Genomic DNA, 25,948 nt, shown 5'->3' with positions numbered 1-25,948 from the left:
CAACTCACATACATCCGCACTCACACTTACACTCTAGAAGACCCTCTAACACATGTTCCTAGCACTCAGGTTGCATTCAGGCCTAAAGTGTGTATATGTATAGAAAAGAATAAAAGCACGAGAATGATTTCTTACTCAACGACTGCCAAAGAAGTTACTCTGTATTATAAATATCATATATGAATATAAAGGCATTCTTCACGCTAGTCTCTACATTTTAAAAGAACGTTTTGGTCATTAAACAAAACATCGCATACATGTTTCATGGGGTTTTTTTTCTAATTGATGTCATTCCCCAAGACTCGGTTACTCCCTGAGGGATGACATATATATAAATACGCGAAGAGTCAGGACACACAAGCATTTCTCAGCTGCACTCACAGGCAGAGGGGCTTCTAGTGGCAGGGTGTTCCGAGTGTGGAATATCAGATAACCAGCTCGGTGGATGAATTACCGGCTTAACAGATACCCAGCCTGGTGCAGAGACCTCTACGGCTTCCTCTACAATTACCCAAGACTTTGCCTGATGCGAGAGATACACAGACTCATAGCCAAGAATTTTGAAAGCCTATGCCCAGTTCTGGCAACCCTGGCATTGGAAGAGCAGATATATCGGTGGACAACAGTATCTCACACACATGGTAACATTGTAATTTAGGTTGGAAAAAAAGACAGAAGTCCATGAAGTTCAGACCTTCTGGTGAACCGTCTCAGCCAGTGTGGCTTTGTTTTGACCGATCTGCTCTATGCTCTAGAACGGAACAGAATAATACACATCTTAAGTCTAGAGAAGATCGAACCCAAGACTCCTGGACTTCTAGACCACAACCCTTGTTACAGGACAATGTTGGCCCCTGCGATCGGTCTCTTTCTTCTGCTCTCCCAACCGGCTTACCTTAAGCAGGCCTGTGTCCTTCAACAACAGGGGGTCAACGGGTATATACAGGATGGGGATGTTATGTTAGGGGGGCTGTTTCCACTGCATCTCAGTGCAGGGAATCCTCCAACCACCTTCACAGAGCCACCAAGTTCTACCCCTTGCCAAAGGTAAGATACAATTGTGTGAAGTGAAGAAGAGAGGTGTGTTGGCAGAGAGAGAATTGACGGCGTTTGGGTGGTGGATGAACGTAGAGCTGGATAATATATAACTGATGTGGGGAGCTCAATGATCTACCTATCCATCATACGGTAGGAGAAGCTCCATTGGGTTGACACTTTGTAATGAAGAGTGATAATAGTGGGGGGGAGAGGGAACTTAACAAAGAAGAAAAGCTGGAGAGAAAGGCAGAAAGAGACACACAGAGGGAGAAACAGGAAAATATTGCAGAGGAGAAGCAGCTAGAAAAAAGAGGAGTGGAGGAAGGAAAAAACAGAGAGTGAAGAAGTATGACTCTCTCTCTAGAAATAAAAATAATAAAAATAATGAAAATATAAATATATAAAAAAACTGTTCAGTTAATTTTGGTATGCGCGCACGTTCACTCATTGTGTATAGTAAATATTAATAGTGATGTTTGTTAAATTTTAGCTACATAAGTCAACAAGTCAGCCTTGACCGTGCAATATCTTTTGTTCTAAAATAAGTAACATACATAGTTTTTTTTTTAGCATAAGTCACAAAGCTTTGAACAAGCATTATATAATATTGTTGAACATCTTTGGAAAAATATAAGGTTATTTTAATAGGAATCGCTATGTTTTTTTCTCAATCTGGAACAGGTTGGGTTTTCTTCATCGCCTACCAGGGGCATAACACATGGGGGTCATTCTCATTTCCCCTCTTTGAAAAAAACTCGACAGGGCCCTTCTCTCTTGGACAGGGCTGATATTTTGCCGCTGGCCCCCAGAAACGTTTCTATGGACACCCACGGACTTAACAGTCCTATAGAGTATCTCTCGTATCTAGAATCCTTTAAAAAAATATTTCTGTGCCTGTTCCTTTAACCCTCAGACGGTTCTCTACCAGACTGGTAACATGCGCGGGTATACCGTACTTATATGGTGTATGGTAGAATGTTGACACTGGATTTAAGAATCTTCAACCTTTCACAAAGTATATTGAGATGGAATGTTCTACTTTCTCACATCAACCCACCTTCAGTTTTTTGCAGAATTAATTCAAGTTGGTGAAATGTTGAAAATAATTAACCTACAGCAGTTAGAAGACGTAGGTTGGAGAGGGTAACCAGTATCACTTACCAGTATGTCTCAAGAACAAATTCCACCGTCCTCACCAAAAGAGAACGGATATAACACATATAGAACAGTTCAGTTACAATGGGGTGATAAAATCAACGTACAGATATGTTATATATTCATATCCAAGTCTATGCACATAATAGATAGATAGATAGATAGATAGATAGATAGATAGATAGATAGATGATAGATAGATAGATAGATAGATAGATAGATAGATAGATAGAAAGATAGATAGATGATAGATAGATAGATAGATAGATAGATAGATAGATAGATAGATAGATAGATAGACAGGAATATAGATAACTAGAAGATTGATCTGTTTCCTCCATCAGGTTCAGTTTCCGATCGTTCCGTTGGGTTCTAGCTCTGCTCTTCGCAATTGGAGAGGTCAATGAAAGCCCCGGGGCTCTGCCAAACCTGACATTAGGGGTGGCCGTTCTGGACACATGCAGCAATGCAAACGAAGCCCTACGTGGTGCAGCATATCTGCTTTCAGGACACCATGGAGGACCCCTCACCCACCAATGCTGGGGTGAACATCCTAGGCTTGCCGCAGTGCTGGGCGACTCAGGGGCAGAGTCAGCTCTAAGCGTGGCGAAAGTGATTGGGATCTACAAATACCCCCAGGTGAGTAGTAAAGGGTGAAAGGGCAGAAGAATCAGAGCAAATCATCAACATGCAGGGAAGAATACAGGCAGAAAGGGTTTGGAAAGAAAGACAAACAGAACTTTTTCACTTGGGACTTTACTTAATTGACATAAAATGGAACAGCCTCCCAGCAGAAGTGGTAGAGGCTCATACAGAAAGCAAAGTTAAGCATGCATGGGGTAGGCATGTGGCTCCTGTCAAATTCTGTTTCAACAGAGAGGGAAAAAACACAGAGAAGGAGTGGGAAAATATGTGTGGGGAATCGGGAAAATGTGTTGGGATCATCATTCATGGTATATTTACAGATATTATGTGCCCATTTAATGTATATCCTCATTCAAACCCCTGTTTTTCAGATCAGCTATTTCACGCCTCCTCTAGAATTTGGTGACCGTGTCCTTTTTCCTTCTGCCCTAAGTGTGGCTCCTGCCCTCTTCTTCCAGGCTAAAGGCCTCGCACGACTGCTCCAGGTCTTTGGCTGGTCCTGGGTTGGAGTTCTTTCTCAAGAAGGGAGTGCATCTACAGTAGCGCAGACTTTTCTGGAGGAAACTGAGGCTATGGGGATATGCTTGGCTTTCTGGGAAGACGTCCCTTCTTCTCCAAAAGATATAACCCGTGTGGCATCTGTTATCAGACGCTCAACAGCTAATGTAGTGGTTGCTTTCTCCCTTGAAGCCTACCTGAACCCTGTCCTGGTGGACCTTGCCTTCAACGGGGACAGTAGGGCAAGGGTTTGGATATCTACCGAGGCATGGTCTACATCCCCAAGGCTTGTGACTCCATGGCTCTCTCGCTTTCTCCAGGGATCTTTAGGAGTTGTGCTTCGAAATGGGGCAGCTCCTGGCTTCAAGGAATTTGTATTTGGGCTTCACCCCAGCAAAACACCCAAGAATCCATTCATTAGAGAATTCTGGGAGGAAGCATTCCGTTGCCAGTGGGTTACAGAAAGTGATCCTTCCCTACCCGTTACTTTATCTCTAAAGGTCTCTAAATCTTCATCCATTTCTACCTCCACCTCTATGTCCCTACATTCTAACACTTCATCTGTCCTTTCTTCTAATTCTCATTCTCCCACCTCCACTCCCTCTTCGTTCAGTTCCTCAACTCTACCATTTAACAATTCCTATACTATCCCCTTTTGCACTGGGTTGGAGGAGCCTGCCTCCTTGCAGATATTCTCAGACATCGATGACTTGCGGGTAACATACAATGTCTACAAAGCGGTAAAAACGGTGGCCAAAACCCTGAAGGACATGGCCACCTGTAAAAACACGGACGGTCTGTTGGATGGAGCCAGCTGTATAGACATGCAACATTTTAAGCCCTGGCAGGTAAAGATAGACCCTTAGATGAATCAATACAAATGAGAGAGAGATGGATATATGGTCTTACTGGTCGCAACATGAGAAAAAGATTCGAGGCTTAGATTTACCAAAGAACAACAAATGCAGGGCAGCGCCATCTTTAATTTTGGGGCAAAAGGGGCAGCTTACTTACCTTAATGGCACCTGTTCCCTGGGTCCCCTCCACAGACAATATAGCACTGAGGTAGAGGATTGTCCAACCGATGATATAACCGATGACACAAACATCTCGTAATGTTTGCTCTTTCAAGTCCTGTGCATCAACTGCTGTTGGTAACAGCTGCCATATGACATCATGTGCCAGTGCCCAGCAGCAGGTGGCATGTAGAATGGGAAGAAAGAAACATCTGCCCTAATCTCTTCTTTCTTTATTTTCTGTTCTCCAGTTCCTCTACTACCTACGTAGGGTTCGTTTGAAAGGAAATGTCGATGAAGAACTATATTTTGACTCTCTCGGAAATGCGCCCGCCATTTATGACATCATCAGCTGGCAGGAGGAGCCCTCGGGGGTCACTAGCTGGGTTAGAGTGGGAAGCTATGAAACTGGTGCTCTACATGGTCAAGACCTGCTCATCAACCATAGTGCTCTCTTGTGGTGGTCACGTAAAGATAAGGTATGGTTTCTTTTACCTTCTGTAACCAAGGTCATTATGGCATTATGAGAACTCATGAGAATTTATTTTGCTCCCTTAGCCTCCTGTATCTGTATGTTCTGAAAATTGCCCCCCTGGCTTCTGGAAAGCACGACGAGAGGGGCAACCTCACTGCTGCTTTGATTGCATACCCTGCGCCACGGGTAAAATCTCCAATCAGACGGGTGAGTTATTGCTGCCTTTTAGGCCATAATTTCATCATAAACAAGACAAGATAAACGTATAGTCGACATACGTAGAGTCCATTCATATTAGTTAGTTCACCATATTAGTCAGTCTCACAAACTCAACCTAATGCTCAGGTTTTCCATTCATTTTTATGTCCTTGCAGATTCTGTAGATTGCTTCCCATGCGCAGATCACGAGTGGCCAAATTACATTCATGACCAATGCCTTCCACGGGCTGTTGAGTTACTGTCCTTCTCTGAACCTCTAGGCATCTCACTGGGGACTACCTCCATCATAAGCTCCATCTTGCCAGCAGCTGTGCTTCTTCTTTTCATCAGGAACCGAGACACACCATTGGTCCGTGCCAATAACCGGGCCCTCAGCTTCATATTACTGGCAGGCCTCACCCTATGTTTCCTATGCCCCCTTCTTCTCCTCCTTCCTCCAGGAAACCAAACTTGTCTTTTGCGTCAGGCCGCCTTCGGGGTGCTCTTCACCCTCTGTATATCGTGCCTTTTGTCCAAAACCCTGATTGTTGTTCTAGCATTCCGAGCGAATCACCCAGGTGGGTGTGTTAGAGTGTTAATGGGACCGAGGTGGCCCATACTGATTGCCCTTTCTTGCACGTTCCTCCAGTTTATTCTTTGTTTCTCCTGGATCAACATAACCCCACCTTTTCCAGAGCAAGATAACAAAAGCCTTATGGGAAAAATAATTATCCAGTGTGACGACGGTGTTGGCTTTTGGTTCATGCTGGGCTACCTGGGGGTATTGTCCACAATCTGCTTTTTGGTTGCTTTCTTGGCCAGGAAACTACCAGGTGCCTTTAACGAGGCCACTCACATCACCTTTAGCATGCTGGTGTTCCTCAGTGTCTGGGTATCCTTCGTTCCAGCTTATCTGAGTGCCAAAGGCAAGCTTTCGGTGGCAACCGAGATATTTGCCATTCTTTCCTCCAGTGCAGGACTCCTTTTTTGCATCTTCTCTCCCAAGTGCTATATTATTCTTCTGCGACCCCATCTCAATACTCGGGCGTTGGTTTCAGGCCAGCAGAGAAGACAACCCGCCAACCACCAACGCGTTTCGCCACCACAATGGAGAAAGAACCTCAGATCCTGATGACACAACTGAGTGTTTAGCTATGGCAGGGGTAGTTATGGTTCTACATGGGGCACAGTCAGTAGATACATTCCACTGGTATCCATGTAATTGCTCCAAATTGAGCACTTAGTCCTGCGCTATTCTGCTTTTCTTTAAGATTTTTTTTTGCAAAAATATGCAGAATCATCTAGGTTCCCATGAAGTCCAGCCAGCGATATGGCTGACTGAATATCATTGTAGATACAATCAACAAATGTTAGATGTGCATTCCACAGCAGCGCCAATCCATAAGGATATAAAAGCTAACCTTTGGCGCTACAATTGTTGAGTGCTCACTTTCCCATGAGTCTTGGAGAATATATGCTCAACACCTGGAGTATTAACTAATCCTAGCTGTAATACATGTTTGAAATAAACTACACTGTGTCTGCAGCCTGCAAACTGTGTCTCGGCCCAGGCAGGGACTCTGCGTCTGTGAAGGAGCAGCTGCCAGAGTGACGGGAAGGAGATCAGCTAGAGGGAGAGTAAGAAAGCAGACCAAACCAATCTGACAGGAGGGGGGTCCAGAATTTAATTTTAATGTTTTTCCCCCTGACTACCTGATTTTTTTTTTTACTTCATATCCCGGGGGCCCCATACCGTTAGGCGCACAGCGCCATGGAATGCATCCTGATTCAGCAGAACCCTCCATAGTGTAAATGGGACAGTTGAGGGCATCCCTTGTAAATGTCCCATTGAGCAGCGACACATTGTAAGGATTATCCAAGAGGGTTTCCAGGTACGCCAAACACACAACCCAATACCGTCAAACAATGAATATGCATGAGGTGATTGGTTGAGACGTGATTGAGTTAATTTACATAAACACAATCTCCATAGACTACATTAACCAGTATGTGATGCCATATACTGGCGCCCTCTAGTGAAAATAGGAGGTACTGGGGCAATGTCCTCAATCAGGACTGGAAACAGAAAAGAAGCAGCAAAAAAAATGGACGCATTGTCATGTTTCATGGATATTTGCCCTGTACCCAGAAATAAACTAAAATTATTTTTCCCACTCATTTTGAAGTTTGATTTTTCTTATACTTATGTGCATTTACATCAATAAGGCATCTTTCAGGTAATTTGTGTAAAGGGTAATTATTGGTAATTAATTCCAATAAAATTACTTTATCCACAGACCTGGAGGCCGCCATTGTTGTCAGTCATCCGATATTGTGGGGGGGGACTTCCCCTGCTCAAGCACCACACTGAGCTGATGCTTTACGGCAATGCTAATGAAGTCCGTTCCTCCATTGGCTATCATTAGTCAGAGAGTCCATGGGTGATTAAGACTGAGCTTCCATTCACCACAAGACAATATGATAAGGAGTCCGGGTGTTTGTCTAGTCGATGACAGAGCTAGAACACATAATCATGGCAAATGTGTCAAAATATTGTTTTCCATAAAAAAAACCCAGATATACAATAGTTTTGAAAAATATTTTTAATATGATCCGTGAAAAAAAATGGGTGAGCTCCCTTTAGCGGACAAGGAAGTGATAAGGACCATAACAAAGGAAGTATAATACATTCTATACCCCGACCGCCTCCATTCCCGTACTTTCTAGTTGCCCCTCTCTTGCCGTGGGATTTCTGGCAGGTGTCAGCGATCTGATTAACGTTCCAATTATACTCTATAAACTTGTTGGTTTTTCCGTTTCTCCTATCAAACCTCAGGAATCCAGATTAGACGGAACGTGTTGGCCGTTCCAACAAAATATTTACAAAAAAACTGTGATTTTTGTTTTTTTTTGTTTTTTAAGTATAAAGCCCCGTGGCTTTACACAAGGGGCTAAAGAGTTAAACTTCTCAAATTGCTAAATTTAAGAAAGAAATTGATAAATTGGATGTGACGACCCCCCCAGTCTGAAATAATTCCTCCTCTGGGCAAATTCTCAAAAAAGAATTATTAGGACCAGGGGAGGACTAGGAATTGCCACCCAGAGGGGCAAATTCAGTCTGGTGTCCCAGCATCTGAGAACAGATTAGGAAGAAAATGTGTTTGGAGTGTAGTATCCAAAAAACATATAATTTTAGAAAGGAAATGCATACATAAAGGAACATGGAAAGCGTAATTAGAACGCACAATAATAGCTTCAGGTGGTGGCAAAAATCCTATTCTTTTAACTACTAATCTATTCTTCTAGGAGGTGGGACTGCACCCCGAAAGGGCTACAAAATGAGGAAGAATCAGGGGGTTTCAGTTAATTTGTAAAAAAGGAAAAACAAATTGTAGGTCAGTACGAGGCCAAGGAACCTTCACTCTACAGACAAAGAGGCCACCTTTGAAGATTAGAGATGCCACGGCTACATAGGAGAACAGAGGCGGACGTTCTTTGCAGTAAGGGCTGTAAAGCTTTAGAATCCACTACCCGTGGAGATGGTGACTGCAGGAATTCTGAATGCTGTTTGACAGGACGGGGTACTCTGGGTACACGTAGTTGTCTTTCCACTGGCCATGTGGAGTCACAAAGAGACACGTCCATGTTCTTCATCAGGACCAGTGCTATTAAAAGATAATACAGTTTAATATCTATGGAAGTGTCTTTTTTTCAGTCTTACTATTTAACTGAACTATTTAACAGAACCGGACACATGGCACAGAATTTTTGGACTATTGGCAACTATGTTTTTAATGTTCAACTATGAAGTGCCACCATTTTCTCCTGCCATTCCATCTTTCTTTATATGCATCTTCTTCACCCTTCTCTCTCTTTCCCCTCCTCTCCTCCGTCCCTGTCATCATCTCTCCTCTGACCCTCTGGAATTCTCTCTCCCCCCACAAGCAGCTCACTGAATTCTCACTCCACTCCCTCCCTAAAGAAAGGACACAGCTGATAACAGCAAGTTTTAAAACAAAGCTGGAACTGCTGAGGGCAGAGAACGGTCAAAACAACCTGAGCCGGCAGGTAGGAGAGGACCTCACTACACAAACACATACAAAAACCCAGACACTGCACTACTACACCATACCAGCCTCCCACTCACACACTACTACACCATACCAGCCTCCCACTCACACACTACTACACCATACCAGCCTCCCACTCACACACTACTACACCATACCAGCCTCCCACTCACACACTACTACACCATACCAGCCTCCCACTCACACACTACTACACCATACCAGCCTCCCACTCACACACTACTACACCATACCAGCCTCCCACTCACACAATATTACACCATACCAGCCTCCCACTCACACACTATTACACCACGCCAGCCTCCCCCTCACTCACTATTACACCATGCCAGCCTCCCCCTCACACACTATTACACCATGCCAGCCTCCTCCTCACACACTATTACGCCATACCAGCCTCTCCCTCACACACTATTACACCTTGACATGTATACACAGCACAGATACAGCGCAGACAGCGGCAGTGTCAGCCTCCCACTCACACACTACTACACCGTGACATGTATACAGCACAGATACAGCACAGACAGTGGTAGTGTCAGCCTCCCCTCACACACTACTACACCGTGACATGTATACACAGCACAGATACAGCGCAGACAGCGGTAGTGCCAGCCTCCCCTCACACACTACTACACCGTGACATGTATACACAGCACAGATACAGCGCAGACAGCGGCAGTGCCAGCCTCCCCTCACACACTACTACACCGTGACATGTATACACAGCACAGATACAGTGCAGACAGCGGCAGTGCCAGCCTCCCCCTCACACACTACTACACCGTGACATGTATACACAGAACAGGTACAGCGCAGACAGCGGCAGTGCTAGCCTCCTCTCACACACTACTACACCGTGACATGTATACACAGCACAGATACAGCGCAGACAGCGGCAGTGCCACCCTCCCCTCACACACTACAACACCGTGACATGTATACACAGCACAGATACAGCACAGACAGCGGCAGTGCCAGCTTCCCCTCACACACTACTACACCGTGACATGTATACACAGCACAGGTACAGCGTAAACAGCGGCAGTGCCAGCCTCCGATCACACACTACTACACTGTGACATGGAACAGCCTCCCCTCACACACTACTACACCGTGACATGTATACACAGCACAGGTACAGCGCAGACAGCGGCAGCCTCCCCCTCACACACTACTACACCGTGACATGTATACACAGCACAGGTACAGCGCAGACAGCGGCAGTGCCAGCCGCCCCTCACACACTACTACACCGTGACATGTATACACAGCACAGATACAGCGCAGACAGCGGCAGCCTCCCCTCACACACTACTACACCGTGACATGTATACACAGCACAGGTACAGCGCAGAGAGCGGCAGTGCCAGCCTCCGATCACACACTACTATACTGTGACATGGAACAGCCTCCCCTTACACACTACTACACCATGACATGTATACACAGCGCAGGTACGACTCCCCCTTTGAGTCCATTAATTTTCCCCCTCTTCCCCTGCAGTATCAGCTGTTACCAAGCCCTGCGTCTTCATGGATCCTCTGTTCCGAGTGTTATTCTACTTTCTGGTGAGTAAAACTTTGCCTCTAATACCGAATACATTTGTGTAAAACTCCTACTACTCGGCGACCCTGTGATATGATAGATTTCAAACCATTTTATTATTAATAGGTTTTTTCTTACGGTATATAGTAGATAGTAGTAGATAGTAGATAGTAGAACGCATTTTACCTGTATTTTGTATACTTTGTAAAAAAGTTTTGCTTTTCTGAGAAGGTGGTAGATAGGTAGAACCGGCTCCCAGCAGAAGTAGTAGAGGATAATACAATGAGGGAATTTAAACATGCATGAAATATCGAATATTTTTTTAATTGTTTTTGCTGCATGAAAATGGCCAAACCAAATTCTAGTCCTCCTTTTAATTTAATTGTTCTATATTTTTGGATATGGTCAATAAGAATGCTGTGGGATAGTAACTAGAAACTATAACTAGTGATTTTTAATAGTTATCTCTTTATTTTTGCTCACTGGGCTATTATTACTAGCATTATTTGTTATTACTTGGTTAGCAATGTTTCTATTATATTAGTTTTGTATTTATTTGGATATATTTTCTTCGATCCGCACAGGACAAATGGGGTGAATTAACCTTGAGACCGTGGACTGGAGGGTGGCTATTTATTTTAGGGGCTAGAGGGACCCAGGGTGTGATGAGGAATAATTCATTGACACCAACATCACTGTTACGCAACAAGAGACAATCGTTAAGTCTTCTCCAAATATTCTCCATCATTATTCCAAGACAGAGCGATTTGCCTACTCATTAACATATGCAAATAAGCAATCGGAGATGCCAGTTAACAAAAATGCATGAATCTACAGGTAATTCTATGCTAATGAGAAGCTGAGTAGTGGGGTTACTGGCTATACAGTAAACAGCGAGGGAGAGAGAATGAGAAGAGAACAACGATTCTGAGATCAGGCGTTGACCGCGTCCAAGTAAAGGTGTTGTTGATGCCCTCAATGAGGTTTAAAACATTAAGCCATTCCTGTATGTTCTATGGTGGAGAGCCATTGTCTTCTCATGAATATTAACCATAATTCTGTAGGTCGCTGAAGTTCTTGGAGATCAGACCCCGGCATTTGACAGCACAGAAGTTCCTTCGGTCACTTGGCCAGATTGGATGGCTAGTCTACCAGACCACCTACCGCTTTCATCCTTGGCGATCCCGGGCACTCATGACACCATGGCATTTTATGGTGGCTCGCTGGCTGAATGCCAAAGCTGGAGGCTAGCAAATCAATATAAAGCGGGAATCCGATTCTTAGACATCCGGTGTAGACATTACCAAGACCGCCTGCCCATCTTCCATGGCGTGTCCTACCAACGTACTGATTTTGTAGAAGTCCTTATCGACACGGTGAGATTCTTGACTGAATATCCGACCGAAACTGTGCTGATGAGGGTGAAAGAAGAATACGAGCCTTATCAGAACACAAGAAGCTTCTACAAGAGTGTAGCCGAAGTGGTCGAATCCATTGGACAACATTGGTTCCTCAGGACCAATTACCTTCCTACCTTGGGTGAAGCCAGGGGAAAGGTGATCATTTTGCAGAACTTCCAATCCTTGGGAGAGGGTCCAGATTTTGGACCTCCCTATCCTGGTTCAATGAGCATCTCCGATGAGTATCAAGTGACTGACGATAATGAAAAGTGGAAGGAGGTGGAGAGGCATCTTAATGTGGCTCAAAGTGGAGATCCCAATATGACCTATCTAACCTACTCTTCAGGAGTTCACTGGCTCCTCTATCCACCTAAGAACTTGGCTTATCTGATTAATCCAAGACTACATGAGTTCCTCTCAGCTATACATTCTTTAGAAAGTAGGAGCAGGTCAGTGGGGGTAGTTATCATGGATTTTCCTGGGGCCGAACTTGTGAGGGAAATTATCTTGGACAACTTGAAGTAAGCGAAGAGGATATAATGTAGGTGAGCAGCACTTCAACAAAATTTTTAATCCAGGGTCGCCTACCAATGTTGCTGGAAAAGATAGCTGCGTGAATAGTTAAAATGAGCAAGCCATAGGTTGGATACTAGGGGTTATTTGCCCTGATAGGGTAAGTTATGGTTAGAGGTCAAGGTAAGGGCAGTTAAGAGTTAGAATTCACACACAAATTACTTAATTTTGACAGAATGAGTTGACAGAACCCACCATTAGATTAAAGTTTAATATGACCATCGTTTGTGCTAAAATGATAGATCTCACTTTTGAGACAAAGGCTTTGCTACCGAATTAATAAATGTGTGTTCTCTAAAAGGCTCGATTAGTGGCTTTTTAAAAACATTTTAACAATTTCTAAGTTCTTTCTCTTAATAAACGTCCACCTACGTTGTTAGGGTCCATCGTGCCATTGGTCCCAGCCTGGGGTAACCGCTGATTAACCAAATATATCTAATGAAATTCCTACCATTCATATAAACCCATCTTCCTACAATCAAATCCTACCTCCAACACAGTCCGTTTTTGGAGGATGGTCCCATTTTGATACTTCTGTCCTTATTCCACACACTGGGCTGTCTTTGTTTACTAAGGACATTTCACATGAAATGTCATCACTAAGCCACTGTGTTTTGTATACTTTGTAACAAAGTTTTACTTTCCTGAGTGGGTGGTAGGTAGGTAGAACAGTCTCCCAGCAGAAGCGGTAGAGGATGATACAGCGAGGGAATTGAAACATGCATTAAAGGAACACCTGGAAGGCCGTGCGAGTTCAGAAGGGTTAATGCAAGCATACCTCCCGACCATCTTGTTTTTCTCTAGACATTTCCAATTTTCAGGTGCTGTTGTCCTGGGAGTATGGGATGATGGGGGGGGGGGCTCTAAAACAATTGAAGCTCTTTGGGTAAGGCGGGGAGCCTAAGACAAAACTTTTATGGAAGTGGTCACACTTGCTGATGATCAATTAAAAAGGGCAGTTGATTAGCAGCACTTGACTTCCTATGGAATCAGTAAGGGTGCACTTTTGTTTTTCCACACATGGCTCCTCCATTTTGGCTTTATTTTGGTTGAATAAATATTATGACAATTCATAATATGTCTTGTGTTGATGTTGATATGAGGTTGTATTTACCTAATATTCAGGCCTGCTAATTCTTTTTCACACGATTGTATATGGGCCTCGACCTGCCAGCAGAACACTTGAGGGGGGGGGGGATCCTACTAGGCTGAGTAACAAAAATAATCATTTCTTGGTAAGATTGGACCTTAATGAAAGGTAATTAGACCACATTTATTTCTCATGGGGGCCCTCACACAAACCCGTCCTAGGCTTTTAAATCGACTGGCGTATCACCAACTACATCTCGGCATCGTCAGGTCCCCTCCTCCAGCCTCTTTGGCACTCTATATAAAAACAAAGAAAGAAGACACCTTCCACCACAGGAAGAAATAAAAAGTATAATTTATATGTACATCACAGAGCAAAGAGCAGACCATGAAAAGAAGAAAAGGGTGGGGGGGAAACCAAAGTCACACAAGGCATTGCAGGCGTGGCAGCGAATACGGGAAGCAACGTGGTTGTATGTATATACATTGTATATAAACTTCAGTTGGAATGGGATCACTTTTGGCTTGCGGTGGCGAGAAGACACCTGGGACACACAGACGGAATTGAAATCTTACACTCTGGGCGTCAGGGTTGGTCTGCAGGAAAGGGACAGGGGGTCTTTGTTCTCCCCTATATGGCTGTTGGAGTGCAGGGAAGAGGGAGAATATTTGGTTGAAACCATTAGGACACCCTTGAGTGGAAGGGGGTAACTAGCTTGCTTCTTTCTGTGATACCATGAGCAGCGAGCGCTAGACCATTCCACCGCGTCCTCTGGAGGGGCACGGAAATCGATTCACTATATAAACCTGTAACATTCTGCATTGGAAACGTATGCTCCAAATCCCCTCTTGCTTTTCTAGGAGCATAGCTGTAGGGGAAAACAAGAGCCATAGGCCCTTCTGTGGCCCTGCAGGGGGGCAGGGTAGACTCGCAGCTCCTTCTGTATCACGATGCAGGTGGTGTAGTAGACGCCTAGCGTGGACACCCTTAAGAGGTTAGGATATACTGGTAGCTTCCTCTGGGCTTGGTCACCACAAACGAGAAGATACGCATAAAATTGCAGTACAGGCAAAAGCTCCTGCGAGTCCAATAATATCTGTGGCCCCCTGGCGGGTCACCGCTTTCATTCAGTTCTGCGTACGTTTTTTGCCATTCACGAGCATACGATTACGGGGTGGCAGGATCAGTCGTCGATGCAGATCACTTCCCCACCTCTCCCTTCCTTTCTCTCCAGTAACTCCATCTCTCGTTCTTTTTTCACAAGAACCGGAGGACCGTTGGAAACTGAAGGAACAGAGAGAGGAGGAGGCATTATGGACCTTATACACAATACTGAAATCAAATGGCATCCGTATCCATGTCTGCCACAGATAATTAACTTAAGATATAGGACAGGTCACCGGTCTTCTTACCTGAAAGAAAAGACCCCGGGGGCATCTGGTTATAATTTGCCCCAGAGAGTGGAGCTGTGGTTGGGGTGCCTGTGAAGGGTCCTCCGAATAGAGGAGGAGTGGTGTACGGGCCTGGAGGGAACACCTGTGGATTCATAGGGGAAAGAACCTATACTGAGTATTCACAGATAAAAAAAACCCCCACATTATTAAAAATCTGCAACATGACCAAAACTAAACTAAAAGTACCCACCAGAAAAACGGACGCCCTGCGGCTCGGTCAACGCAGTTTACACCCAGACGTAAAGCAGGCCTGCTACACCCGATACAAGCTTTACGCTAAGCTACAGGGCAATCATTTTTGGGGGGGGTCAGCTGTTAAAAGTTTGAAGCTCCAGGGCGTCTTCACATACATCAGAAACACAGAGAACCTGACGGAACTAAAAACGACGCGAGAAGAAACCTAAAGTTTTAGGAAAAGTTTAAAGTCGGGGGAGCCGAACCCCTCTCTTTAATTGGCCTTCGTTCGAGAGTCAAAAAACTTTACAACTATTGGAATTTTCTGTAAACGTGGCTGATCTACTCAGCAGCGAGGAACTCTGCTTCAACTTCCAAAGAGGGATCGATGACCTAACTACGAAGTACAAGCATCTCTGTCAACGGTGGTGGCACTTCCAAAATCAATGACTTCTTCAAAAAAATAAAAAAAAGTTTGAAGGGGAAGTCCGTTCCCACACAGCTTGTGTGGCTGCCGTAGCGGGGGGGGGGGGGGGGGTTAGTTGTGGATGACACACACACCCTGAATTACAATCGTAGCTGGCCTCGTAGCTACGGTCCACAGCAAGAAGAATACAATTGTTTTTACCTACTGAACTATTACACACACACTAATATATATATATATATATATATATATATATATATATATATTCTATAACAGGCTTGCTTTAAGAAAGAGGCACTGCTGGTACATTCGCTCTCCTATTGGTGAGATCCAGAACCAAAAAGAGTAGTGAAAAGGAGCGCCATTGATAATATTTTTTGCTATATTTAACTATTTTTAGGTAACGCAGGCAGTGCAGCGCTATGACCCTACAAAAAAAAAACAAAAAAACTTTTTTCGATAACTTTCGATCGCCTTTCTTCCTATCACAAAGGAATAGTAAAGGCTATATAGCAGCGGTAGCCCAACTCAATCTTTAGCCACCATCTGACGGGGAACACTGCCGTCCTGGGCAATATGTGCCGCGACGGAAGACACAAGGAGGAAAAAGAATGTGGACAGTATATAAAGTACTACTAGAACGCAAGCTCGTGTCAGCAGGGCCCTCCTCGCCTGCAGGCGCTATATAAACACAATAATACATAACAATACCTACTTTTACAAACCATGTATACACTTAGCCTTTGCTGGCCCTTTAGCTCGTTTTACTTCTACACCATGATTCCCCCTCCCCCATCATACACATCCCTCTCTCCTCCCTAGTTGCGTTCCTTGCCCTCTCCCATCTCTCACCGGAGGAGCTGTGCTCTCGCTCCCCTTGCTTGCAAGCCGGCTCAGGATACTGCGCTCGGACATCTGCAGTCGGGCCGCGATGGGCGGGATGCGCGCGAGGGATGCGGGCAGGCGCGTCACATCCGCCTTCATATCGCTCAGCAGCTCCTCCAGCTGGTTCAGCACTGAAGAGGGGGGAGAGCTCAGACACTGGCACCCCGAAACCTCAGTCACCCCCTTATTATAACCTCCTGCCTCATTCCCCCATGCACTTCCTCCCCCATCCACCATTACTCCGAAAACACGTCCCGATTTCTGCCTGTGCCCACGTAAGGCGGACACGCCATCAAATAAATCCACTTTATGGACTACGTTGAGTTACATCTTCCATGTTCTTCAGACCATCCTTAAAGAAAGGATGCAAAGATGTGTCTTCATGATGCGTACATCTAGATGACACGTTACTTACGCACTGACCGCGTGAATACATCAAACATGCGTCAAATACTCTACTCTCCGATATCCTGCCCTCGCTCCGGCCCCCTTCTCTATGTGGGGTTTCCGCCTACCTGCAGCTCTCCCCCGTTTGTGTCCCCGAAGTCTCTCTCCATACCTTTGTGTAGCACGGCATTGGCCGGCTTGTTTCCAGCCAAGGACTCCTTGGAGAGGTGCTGGTGGCTCTCGGCCAGGCACTCCACCTCGGAGAAGCGGGCGTTGAGGGCCATCGCCGGGTGAGAAGGGTCCTGGGTCATGTTCAGGTAGGCGGCCCTTCGGAGCTGCTCCTCTATCACCAAGGCTTGTTCAAGGAGCTGAGAGGGAGAAGCAGAGGAAGAAACAGAATTATGTGGCGGGCACACGAAGGATTGGACTGGACTGAAGACGGGAGGAGAGAGGGGCCGAGAGCTGAGCCGCGGGGGGAGGCAGAGACCGCACCTTGAACCGCCGTGCAAGGAATTTATTCTTCATCTCCAGGAAGTTGCCCTTATTGGTCTCCGATTTGAAAGGCTCGTTAATGATGGAAAACGGGGCGTCGTTCTGAATGTCCTGCCACCGAGCATACCCGTGTCTGAAAGAGAGCGTTAAAGAAAGCGTGCCACGGAAAAGACAGACCGCACGGAGAGGTTCTATCCGTACAGCACTGAGAACAGGGATGGTGACCTCGGAACGTCGTTACGCCCCGGTCTCACGGCTTCTTCGGCGAAGCAGTCTTATAACAAGCCAGCTCCCTTTTTAACCACAAGGATACACCACGATCCCAGCCAGTAACCAGTAGTCGTGCCGCCGGTGCCAGATCTCGTTCATCCTGCCGGAGCAGAGGGCGGCTCGTTCTTCATTCTGCCACAAAGTGTGAAGTTCTATAGGAGAGAAAAAAAGGGGACATGTCCGACTGGTGTCTCAGCTCCGCTAGGGCCCTGCCCAGGCAGATTCATACTCCGGCCTGCGCTCCCACCCTGCGGCCTGCGCTCCCACCCTGCCGTCTGCAATCGTTTCTCTGCGTATAACCCAGCACTTACCCGTGAAGCCGCCGTCCGCAATGTTGAACATGAAACGAGGCCGCTCTGGTTTACTCTCCTCTTTTCTGCCGTTACTGTTCTTTGTGTCCTCTTTCTGGGGGTTTGCCTTTACGTCTTTAAGCGCTTCTTTCTCAGACTTTCCTTCTTCTGTCGCTGAAAGAAAATGTAACGGCGTGAGAGGCCGTGAGAACGGCTCCTGCTGTCTGTGTCCCTTCCAAAGGGCAGACCCCTGGCACCCCCCAGTCTGTATCGCCCTCCGTGGGGCAGGACGGGATCCCCTCCCCCGTTGACAGTTTGCCGTCAGGCTCGCAGAGCCGCACTCACCCCGCTGTGCGTCTCCCTCCTGCCGGTCGGCTGCTCGGTCTTGCTCAGCGGCGCCATCCAGTGGTTTCTCAAGATCAGCGACTGTAGGGGGCAAAAAAAAAAATATCAAACACACACCAAACTGTACGTGATCTTCTCACGCCCTTTATGACGTGGCTGGCCAGAGCCAGCTCATGAGGGCCAGACAGAAGTGTTCATATTTGATACAATACTTAATCATATACTTAAATGACAAATTGTTGAAACCCAGCCTTAGCGCACATACCGGGCTTCTCCTCTGTTCCAGGGGTATCCGGCTCGGGCTTCCCCGCAGGCAGGTCCGGGGGCTCTACGCTCTGTTTCTCGTCGCTCATCTCAGGCCCAGCGTTTGGTGGCGGCTTCACAGTATCGGGAGGACTCGGGGTCTGCAAAACAGATTTATTTTTATTATTATTATTATTTTGGTAATCGGGGTATAGAAATGTCCTAAAGTCCATCTGTTATAAGCAGAGGAAACTACAGGCTGTTAGTCTCTCTCTGTTGTATTACCGATCCATACCGCCCGGGTTCGGTGAGGCTTACCCTCGCAGCGCCGGTTTGGTCGACGTCGGTTTCTTTACTTTCTTTCCCCTCTTTGCTCTCCGCTGCCTCTTCTTTATCGCCCGGGGTCCCCCCATTCTCACCCCTCTCGCTGGGAGCCGGCGTGGCTAAAATACAAAACCACGTTTTCATATTTTCATTTTCACGCGGAAAAAGCTTTTTAGGACCAGGGTCTCGTTAAAAACCATGCTTCGCGTCTCCGCTTCCGTTCAGGGATAATTAATGGATCGTTGATATTCCCACCTGGTTTTGACGTGCAGGGGGTGTTGGTGAGGCTGGGTTCCGGGGTTGTCGTGGAGGTCTTCACAGTCGGGGAGGACGCTCGGGACGACAGCTTGGAGTCGAGGCTTGGGTCAGGCATCACCTCAGGCATGCTCCAGCGCCCATTGATGTGTTCGAACTCCTGTATCTGGGATTTAAACGATGGGAGAGGTCAAGGGTGGGACGCCACGTACGAGAGCCCACCTCACGGGTCAGCGGTTAGGATACCAGTGGGTAACGAGTACCTTTTTCTTGACCAAAGACATTACTCCGATACGGGTCAGAACCTGCTGGCGGGAAAGTCCCTCACGGGGGACGCCATCGGCAAACGTCTCCGAGCCGTCGGCACCCGGCTCGCACAGATGTCTCATGAATAGAGACACGTACGCTCTAAAAGACAGAGAGACGGAGACGACACTGAGGTGGTTTAAAAGCAGATCGATGGACACTGTAATAAAGAGAGCTATGAAAACAAGAAGAAGGCATAAAGACTGTAAAGATTAACAGAGCGTGAGAGAGGCCAAAAGTGACCAAAGAGCCTAAAAATAACAATTACATGCTCTGCAAAAAGGCTTCTCCTGCGGGAAATGCCCAGCCAGCCCTGTATACTGTATAGTTCACCTAGAGAGATTTCCTGAAGATGATGTGCTTTAAGTAAACATTATACAGGGCCGGCTGAGTCCTTCTAGGATCTTGCACTCTAATGTTGATGGTCCTGCAAATAAGGGTTCCCCATCAGACATGCCAATGCATCCTAACCCGCCATGTCTATAGGACGTCAAGGCTTGACCTTGGGCGTATGTCCTGCATCGGGTAGGTGGGATCAGACACGTCTCAGTTTGCTCCCATGTGCACACCCAGCTGCAGCACGTAATGTATGTCTGCGTGAGGGAGACGGCTGGATACTCGCTCACCCTCTCCAGGAAAACAGACACCGATCCAGCGGGCATCAGATGAGTAAGAGCGTCATCACATGGGAGGATAAAGGGAGACAGCTGCTGTCTGCGCTGTATATACATGTCACGGTGTAGTAGTGTGTGAGTGGAGGCTGCCGCTGTCTGCGCTGTATATACATGTCACGGTGTAGTAGTGTGTGAGGGGAGGCTGCCGCTGTCTGCGCTGTATCTGTGCTGTGTATACATGTCACGGTGTAGTAGTGTGTGTGTGAGGGGAGGCTGCCGCTGTCTGCGCTGTATCTGTGCTGTGTATACATGTCACGGTGTAGTAGTGTGTGAGGGGAGGCTGGCACTGCCGCTGTCTGTGCTGTATCTGTGCTGTGTATACATGTCACGGTGTAGTAGTGTGTGAGGGGAGGTTGGCACTGCCACTGTCTGCGCTGTATCTGTGCTGTGTATACATGTCACGGTGTAGTAGCGTGTGAGGGGAGGCTGGCACTGCCGCTGTCTGTGCTGTATCTGTGCTGTGTATACATGTCACGGTGTAGTAGTGTGTGAGGGGAGGCTGGCACTGCCGCTGTCTGCGCTGTATCTGTGCTGTGTATACATGTCACGGTGTAGTAGTGCGTGAGGGGGAGGCTGGCACTGCCGCTGTCTGTGCTGTATCTGCGCTGTGTATACATGTCACGGTGTAGTAGTGTGTGAGGGGAGGCTGCCGCTGTCTGTGCTGTGTATACATGTCACGGTGTAGTAGTGTGTGAGGGGGAGGCTGTCGCTGTCTGCGCTGTATCTGTGCTGTGTATACATGTCACGGTGTAGTAGTGTGTGAGGGGGAGGCTGGCACTGCCGCTGTCTGCGCTGTATCTGTGCTGTGTATACATGTCACGGTGTAGTAGTGGTGTGTGAGGGGAGGCTGCCGCTGTCTGCGCTGTATCTGTGCTGTGTATACATGTCACGGTGTAGTAGTGTGTGAGGGGGAGGCTGGCACTGCCGCTGTCTGCGCTGTATATACATGTCACGGTGTAGTAGTGTGTGAGGGGAGGCTGCCGCTGTCTGCGCTGTATATACATGTCACGGTGTAGTAGTGTGTGAGGGGAGGCTGCCGCTGTCTGCGCTGTCTCTGTGCTGTGTATACATGTCACGGTGTAGTAGTGTGTGAGGGGAGGCTGCCGCTGTCTGCGCTGTATCTGTGCTGTGTATACATGTCACGGTGTAGTAGTGTGCGAGGGGAGGCTGCCGCTGTCTGTGCTGTATCTGTGCTGTGTATACATGTCACGGTGTAGTAGTGTGTGAAGGGAGGCTGGCACTGCCGCTGTCTGCGCTGTATCTGTGCTGTGTATACATGTCACGGTGTAGTAGTGTGTGAGGGGGAGGCTGGCACTGCCGCTGTCTGTGCTGTATCTGTGCTGTGTATACATGTCACGGTGTAGTAGTGTGTGAGGGGAGGCTGCCGCTGTCTGTGCTGTATCTGTGCTGTGTATACATGTCACGGTGTAGTAGTGTGTGAGGGGGAGGCTGGCACTGCCGCTGTCTGCGCTGTATCTGTGCTGTGTATACATGTCACGGTGTAGTAGTGTGTGAGGGGAGGCTGCCGCTGTCTGTGCTGTATCTGTGCTGTGTATACATGTCACGGTGTAGTAGTGTGTGAAGGGAGGCTGGCACTGCCGCTGTCTGCGCTGTATCTGTGCTGTGTATACATGTCACGGTGTAGTAGTGTGTGAGGGGGAGGCTGGCACTGCCGCTGTCTGTGCTGTATCTGTGCTGTGTATACATGTCACGGTGTAGTAGTGTGTGAGGGGAGGCTGCCGCTGTCTGCGCTGTATCTGTGCTGTGTATACATGTCACGGTGTAGTAGTGTGTGAGGGGAGGCTGGCAGTGCCGCTGTGCTGTATACACATCACTTTGTAGTATGTAAGGGAGAGGGGGCACTTACTTGAACTCCTTCTCCATCTTGCCCCTCAGGTCTCTCACCAGCCAGTGAGTGGTGAAGGCGTCCTGCGGAGGCATCCCCCATCGCATCACTGCGTTCAGGAAAGCCTTGCGCTGCCTTGTATTGAACCCAAGGACCTGTTAATGCAGGTAAGACGAAGGGTGAATGTGCGCCATTAAATTCCATCCCCCCAGTGGGGAAACACACACACGAAAGACTGATTCCTTCCCCCGCTGGTGATCTGGATCATCCTTCAATCTGCTTTCTCAACTTTTAATCTTCCAAACCCTATATATATATATATATATATATATATATATATATATATATATATTCCCCCATGCAGTATGCATGCTGCGCATCCACTTTGCTATATATATATTAGTTATATAATAGTCGTTTGCGCTCCCCGGATAATGCTAGATTTCAGGATCTCCTTCCATGTGCGCAGGATTCTCTCAATCATGTTAAACGGATGTGAGAATCTCCCAAAACCTGCACTGGCCGCAGACTATCTGGGGAATGACCGGCGACTGCCTCGGCATTCAGTAGGTCTGCTCCGGTCCTTCGAGGGCCACAAACAGGCCGGGACTTCTGTGCATCCCTCCCGAAGTCAAGTAGTTTTAGTAGCTGGGAGAACCAAAAACTTTGGCCCGATCGCGGCCCTCGAGGACCGGAGACGTGCAGCCCTGCATGAGAGTATAGCTGATGTGCAGCCGATGGGGATAACTTAGCAGAACATATATATTAACAGAATTTTATTTTATTATATATATTTATTATATATAATATTAAATTCTATATATTAACCGCCCAGCTCCGTTCCGTGTTTTCAGGTTCACATTTTACCAAATTACGGCCTAATGATTCGTTCCCCGATTACATTTTTATTCTAGAAATAGGCAGGAAGAATGCTGTTCATATACCCACTGCCCCCTGAACCCCGTGCCCTGTATCTGTAATACAAATGGGGCGTAGTGGTGGAGGGTGAAAGAGAATGGCCATTAGTTACCAAAGTCTAAGATTTACCTAATAATGCCATTTTTTTTTTATTTTTTTTTACCTTAAAGAAGACAAAAGTAAGGTTTGTGCAGTTTATTCCCTGGAAGGGATACTATGGTTTCCGGAGCCCCCCCCAAAAAGGCTCCCTGTCAGACGTGTAAGGGGGGTGCGTGAGCGACACATCTAAACTCTGCGTCTTGCCGACCCTCCTCTATGAAGTACGCTCTGCATTATGGGACTGGGGGGGGTAAACCTGATTAGGTAGTCGATTCCCCCCCCCCCCACCACATACAGCAAGGTCGCCCTATAAGTGGTGATCAGTAATACGTGAAAACAAGGATTAGACATTTTCTGGAATCCAACGTCCATCTGGGGTGGTAAAGGAGCGAATAAAGGCGTGGAAAGTTTGGAAAGCTACCCAAAGAACACACGAGGATAAAACAAAATTATTGTTGTGGGACTACAACTCCCATAATGCACCAAGCGCTGTGCTGAGGATATTAATAAAACCTGGTTGGCGTCCTGCCATCGGTATCTGGATTCTGATAGCCCAGCGCCGAACCACCGGGGGCTACAACTCTGATCATCCTCGCCTTTAGCTGGCTGTTCAGACAACACTAGATTTGCTCTGTATACCACCAACTTATACTGTGGCGTGGTTGGGCAGGAAAAGCAATCAGTTGATCCCACATGACCAATGGCGTAGATGTATCAGATCATACCTCTATGTTTCCTCCGACCCGAGCCAGCAGCGGTGGCAGCGGTTTGTCCTTCTCATTACGCAGCTGACGGCGAGACTGCCTACGGCCTGCGATAACAGCACAGAGACAACGGAGTTACAGGAGCCCACGGGGGGCGTGGGGGGCAACGGACTACGGGGTCTCGTAAATCTCACCTTCTGCCCTCTCGTCAAAATCTTCGTCTTCTTCTTCTGAGCCGACAGAGTATTCGGACTGGTTGTCTGCAAGAGACGCCCCGCTTATATGCCTTTAACTCTATGACTTGAATTACTATCCCTGGGTTCTGATAGGTAACGGGAGAAGTGGGTGTTCGGAGTGACCACTCACCTTGGTCCTCCTGCGCGGCATCGTTGTAATTAACTTGTTTCCGAACTCTCTTCCCTTTACCCAGGTTCCGTGCCAGGTCTTCTTGCTGCTGTTCGTAGTGATGTCTGAGCAGCTTCTCCCAATAATCCGGATCCACGTTCTCCTCCTGCTTGATGACCTCCCGCTCCAACTCTTCCAGCTGGGGGAGAGAGGGGTGAGAGTGAGAGTGAGAGTGAGAGTGAGAGAGAGTGAGAGTGAGAGTGAGAGAGAGAGAGAGAGAGAGAGAGAGAGTGAGAGAGAGAGAGAGAGAGAGAGACAGAAAAGGGTCAAGCTGCCTACATATTGCACGTGGAAGAAATCCAGATTCTCGTTGTTCCATAATCCATATGTAGACCATTACAGAAGCTATACATGTAGCTAAAAGACATAGGAGCCGTGGAACAAGCATTCTTTAGTAACGGGAGTTAGAATGTTAGACACTTGTCTCAGTTAGCTCCTCCCCCTGGCTGCCACTACTGAAAGCAGGAAGCATACTTCAGTACACATGTCGCACGCGCTCAATAGAACTCCTATTCATACTGTATACATATGTGTCCTGAGGAAAGTCAGCAACGACTGAAACGTCGACTTGACTTTGAATAAAGAGAAATTGTTAATTTAAAGACCTGGAGTGCTGACCATCTTTTGAAAGTGCTATATATATATATATATATATGCTATTGACATCAATATACATGGATACATATACATATATAGTATACGTCTTGCTTAATTGCAGCCAGGGGAGGGATTACCAAAGACAGATTCCAACACGGACCAGACTGTTCCTTTTACGCTTTAGAACTAGAAATGTATCTGAAATGGGTTTTTATCACATAATTCATGACATAAATCTGCAGCGTGGCATGAAATCATTGAGAAGCTGATGTACAGTTTCTGATTGACGAATGCCTGGCTGAAGCACATTTGGTTAACATTTGTCTCCGACGGGCTTGTACCGATCCCTTGGCCAGATTCTTAGTTACTCGCACACCAAGAATGACCAATCCTGGGAACGTCACAAACACCGCAGGAACGTCTTTTTGATAAAAAGGACGTCTGAGATTTCAGTGATTTAAGGAAACCTCCACTGGGCTGATCAGCTTCCCTCTTACCTTCTCTTCCTCCCGGACCACGTACTGAGCCACCTTGAAGGAGCTGAGGTACTCGTTCATGTTCTGGACCTCTGTGTCCTCCGTTTCGTCCTGATTACGGTCCAGAAGGCGGGCAATGGCCCCGTTGTCATAATGGATCACGCTGCTGTCATCTTCCCTGTTATCGCCGGCTGGAAAAAAGAATGGCGGACATAACAGTCACATCCACAGCACTCATAATCAACTCAACTAATTAGGCCCTGGTAGAAAATGAAGATAAAAACATCTACTGAATTATGAAATATGCATGAAGCAGGAAAACTATTCTGCAACCCTAGAACATGCATAATATAGATGTTCGGCAAGCCAAGGGCATCATGGAAGCCGTAGGTCAACAGCATGCTGAAGGTAGCATAGGATCGGTAAAGCACTCCAATCGTACAACACAGTCTGTATATCCTTTGCACCCAGATGTCAACAGCCTATCAGCACCTGCTTTTGTGTCAGGTGACAATTAAGTGTTCCCGGAAAAAAAATAACATTTTATAAGACTTGGTTAGTTTTGGGAAGGGTTTGAGCATTCGACAGAACTATGAGAGACTTGGTGGAACAGCACTGTTGAACCGTATTTTTGCCCATTGTTCCAACCG

At 46.8% G+C, this 25,948-nt stretch overlaps 2 protein-coding genes across 2 annotated transcripts in view; one reads left to right on the top strand and one right to left on the bottom strand.

The window, feature by feature from the left end:
- The first annotated feature begins 1,165 nt into the window (after positions 1-1,165).
- LOC149275287 (extracellular calcium-sensing receptor-like) lies at positions 1,166-6,157 on the top strand. The gene is made up of 7 exons (XM_089504820.1): positions 1,166-1,188; positions 2,538-2,832; positions 3,210-3,334; positions 3,950-4,184; positions 4,604-4,738; positions 4,911-5,034; positions 5,202-6,157. Exons 1-7 carry the CDS (start codon positions 1,166-1,168, stop codon positions 6,155-6,157), a joined length of 1,893 nt encoding a protein of 630 aa, XP_089360946.1.
- Positions 6,158-14,910: 8,753 nt separating this feature from the next.
- Positions 14,911-25,948, bottom strand: part of LOC149275286 (ATP-dependent chromatin remodeler CHD3-like) — a 28,480-nt gene continuing 17,442 nt past the window's right edge. The window contains exons 25-41 of the mRNA XM_089504818.1: positions 25,320-25,489; positions 24,187-24,364; positions 24,015-24,080; positions 23,842-23,927; positions 22,121-22,254; positions 19,537-19,681; positions 19,274-19,439; positions 19,013-19,137; positions 18,717-18,855; positions 18,452-18,532; positions 18,128-18,280; positions 17,860-17,968; positions 17,547-17,679; positions 17,227-17,422; positions 16,635-16,798; positions 15,140-15,263; positions 14,911-15,011 (exon numbers count right to left, since the gene is read on the bottom strand). Of these exons, the coding sequence (XP_089360944.1) occupies positions 14,911-15,011; positions 15,140-15,263; positions 16,635-16,798; positions 17,227-17,422; positions 17,547-17,679; positions 17,860-17,968; positions 18,128-18,280; positions 18,452-18,532; positions 18,717-18,855; positions 19,013-19,137; positions 19,274-19,439; positions 19,537-19,681; positions 22,121-22,254; positions 23,842-23,927; positions 24,015-24,080; positions 24,187-24,364; positions 25,320-25,489 (2,270 nt within the window). The remainder of the gene's footprint in view (positions 15,012-15,139; positions 15,264-16,634; positions 16,799-17,226; positions 17,423-17,546; positions 17,680-17,859; positions 17,969-18,127; positions 18,281-18,451; positions 18,533-18,716; positions 18,856-19,012; positions 19,138-19,273; positions 19,440-19,536; positions 19,682-22,120; positions 22,255-23,841; positions 23,928-24,014; positions 24,081-24,186; positions 24,365-25,319; positions 25,490-25,948) is intronic.

Source organism: Sceloporus occidentalis, unplaced genomic scaffold, assembly GCF_023333645.1.
Source record: "Sceloporus occidentalis isolate IW3139 unplaced genomic scaffold, rSceOcc1.0.p SCAF_292, whole genome shotgun sequence".
NCBI classification, from domain to species: Eukaryota; Metazoa; Chordata; class Lepidosauria; order Squamata; family Phrynosomatidae; genus Sceloporus; species Sceloporus occidentalis.
The sequence above is the reverse complement of the archived record's forward strand: the minus strand, read 5'-3'. Positions and strand labels throughout refer to the sequence as shown.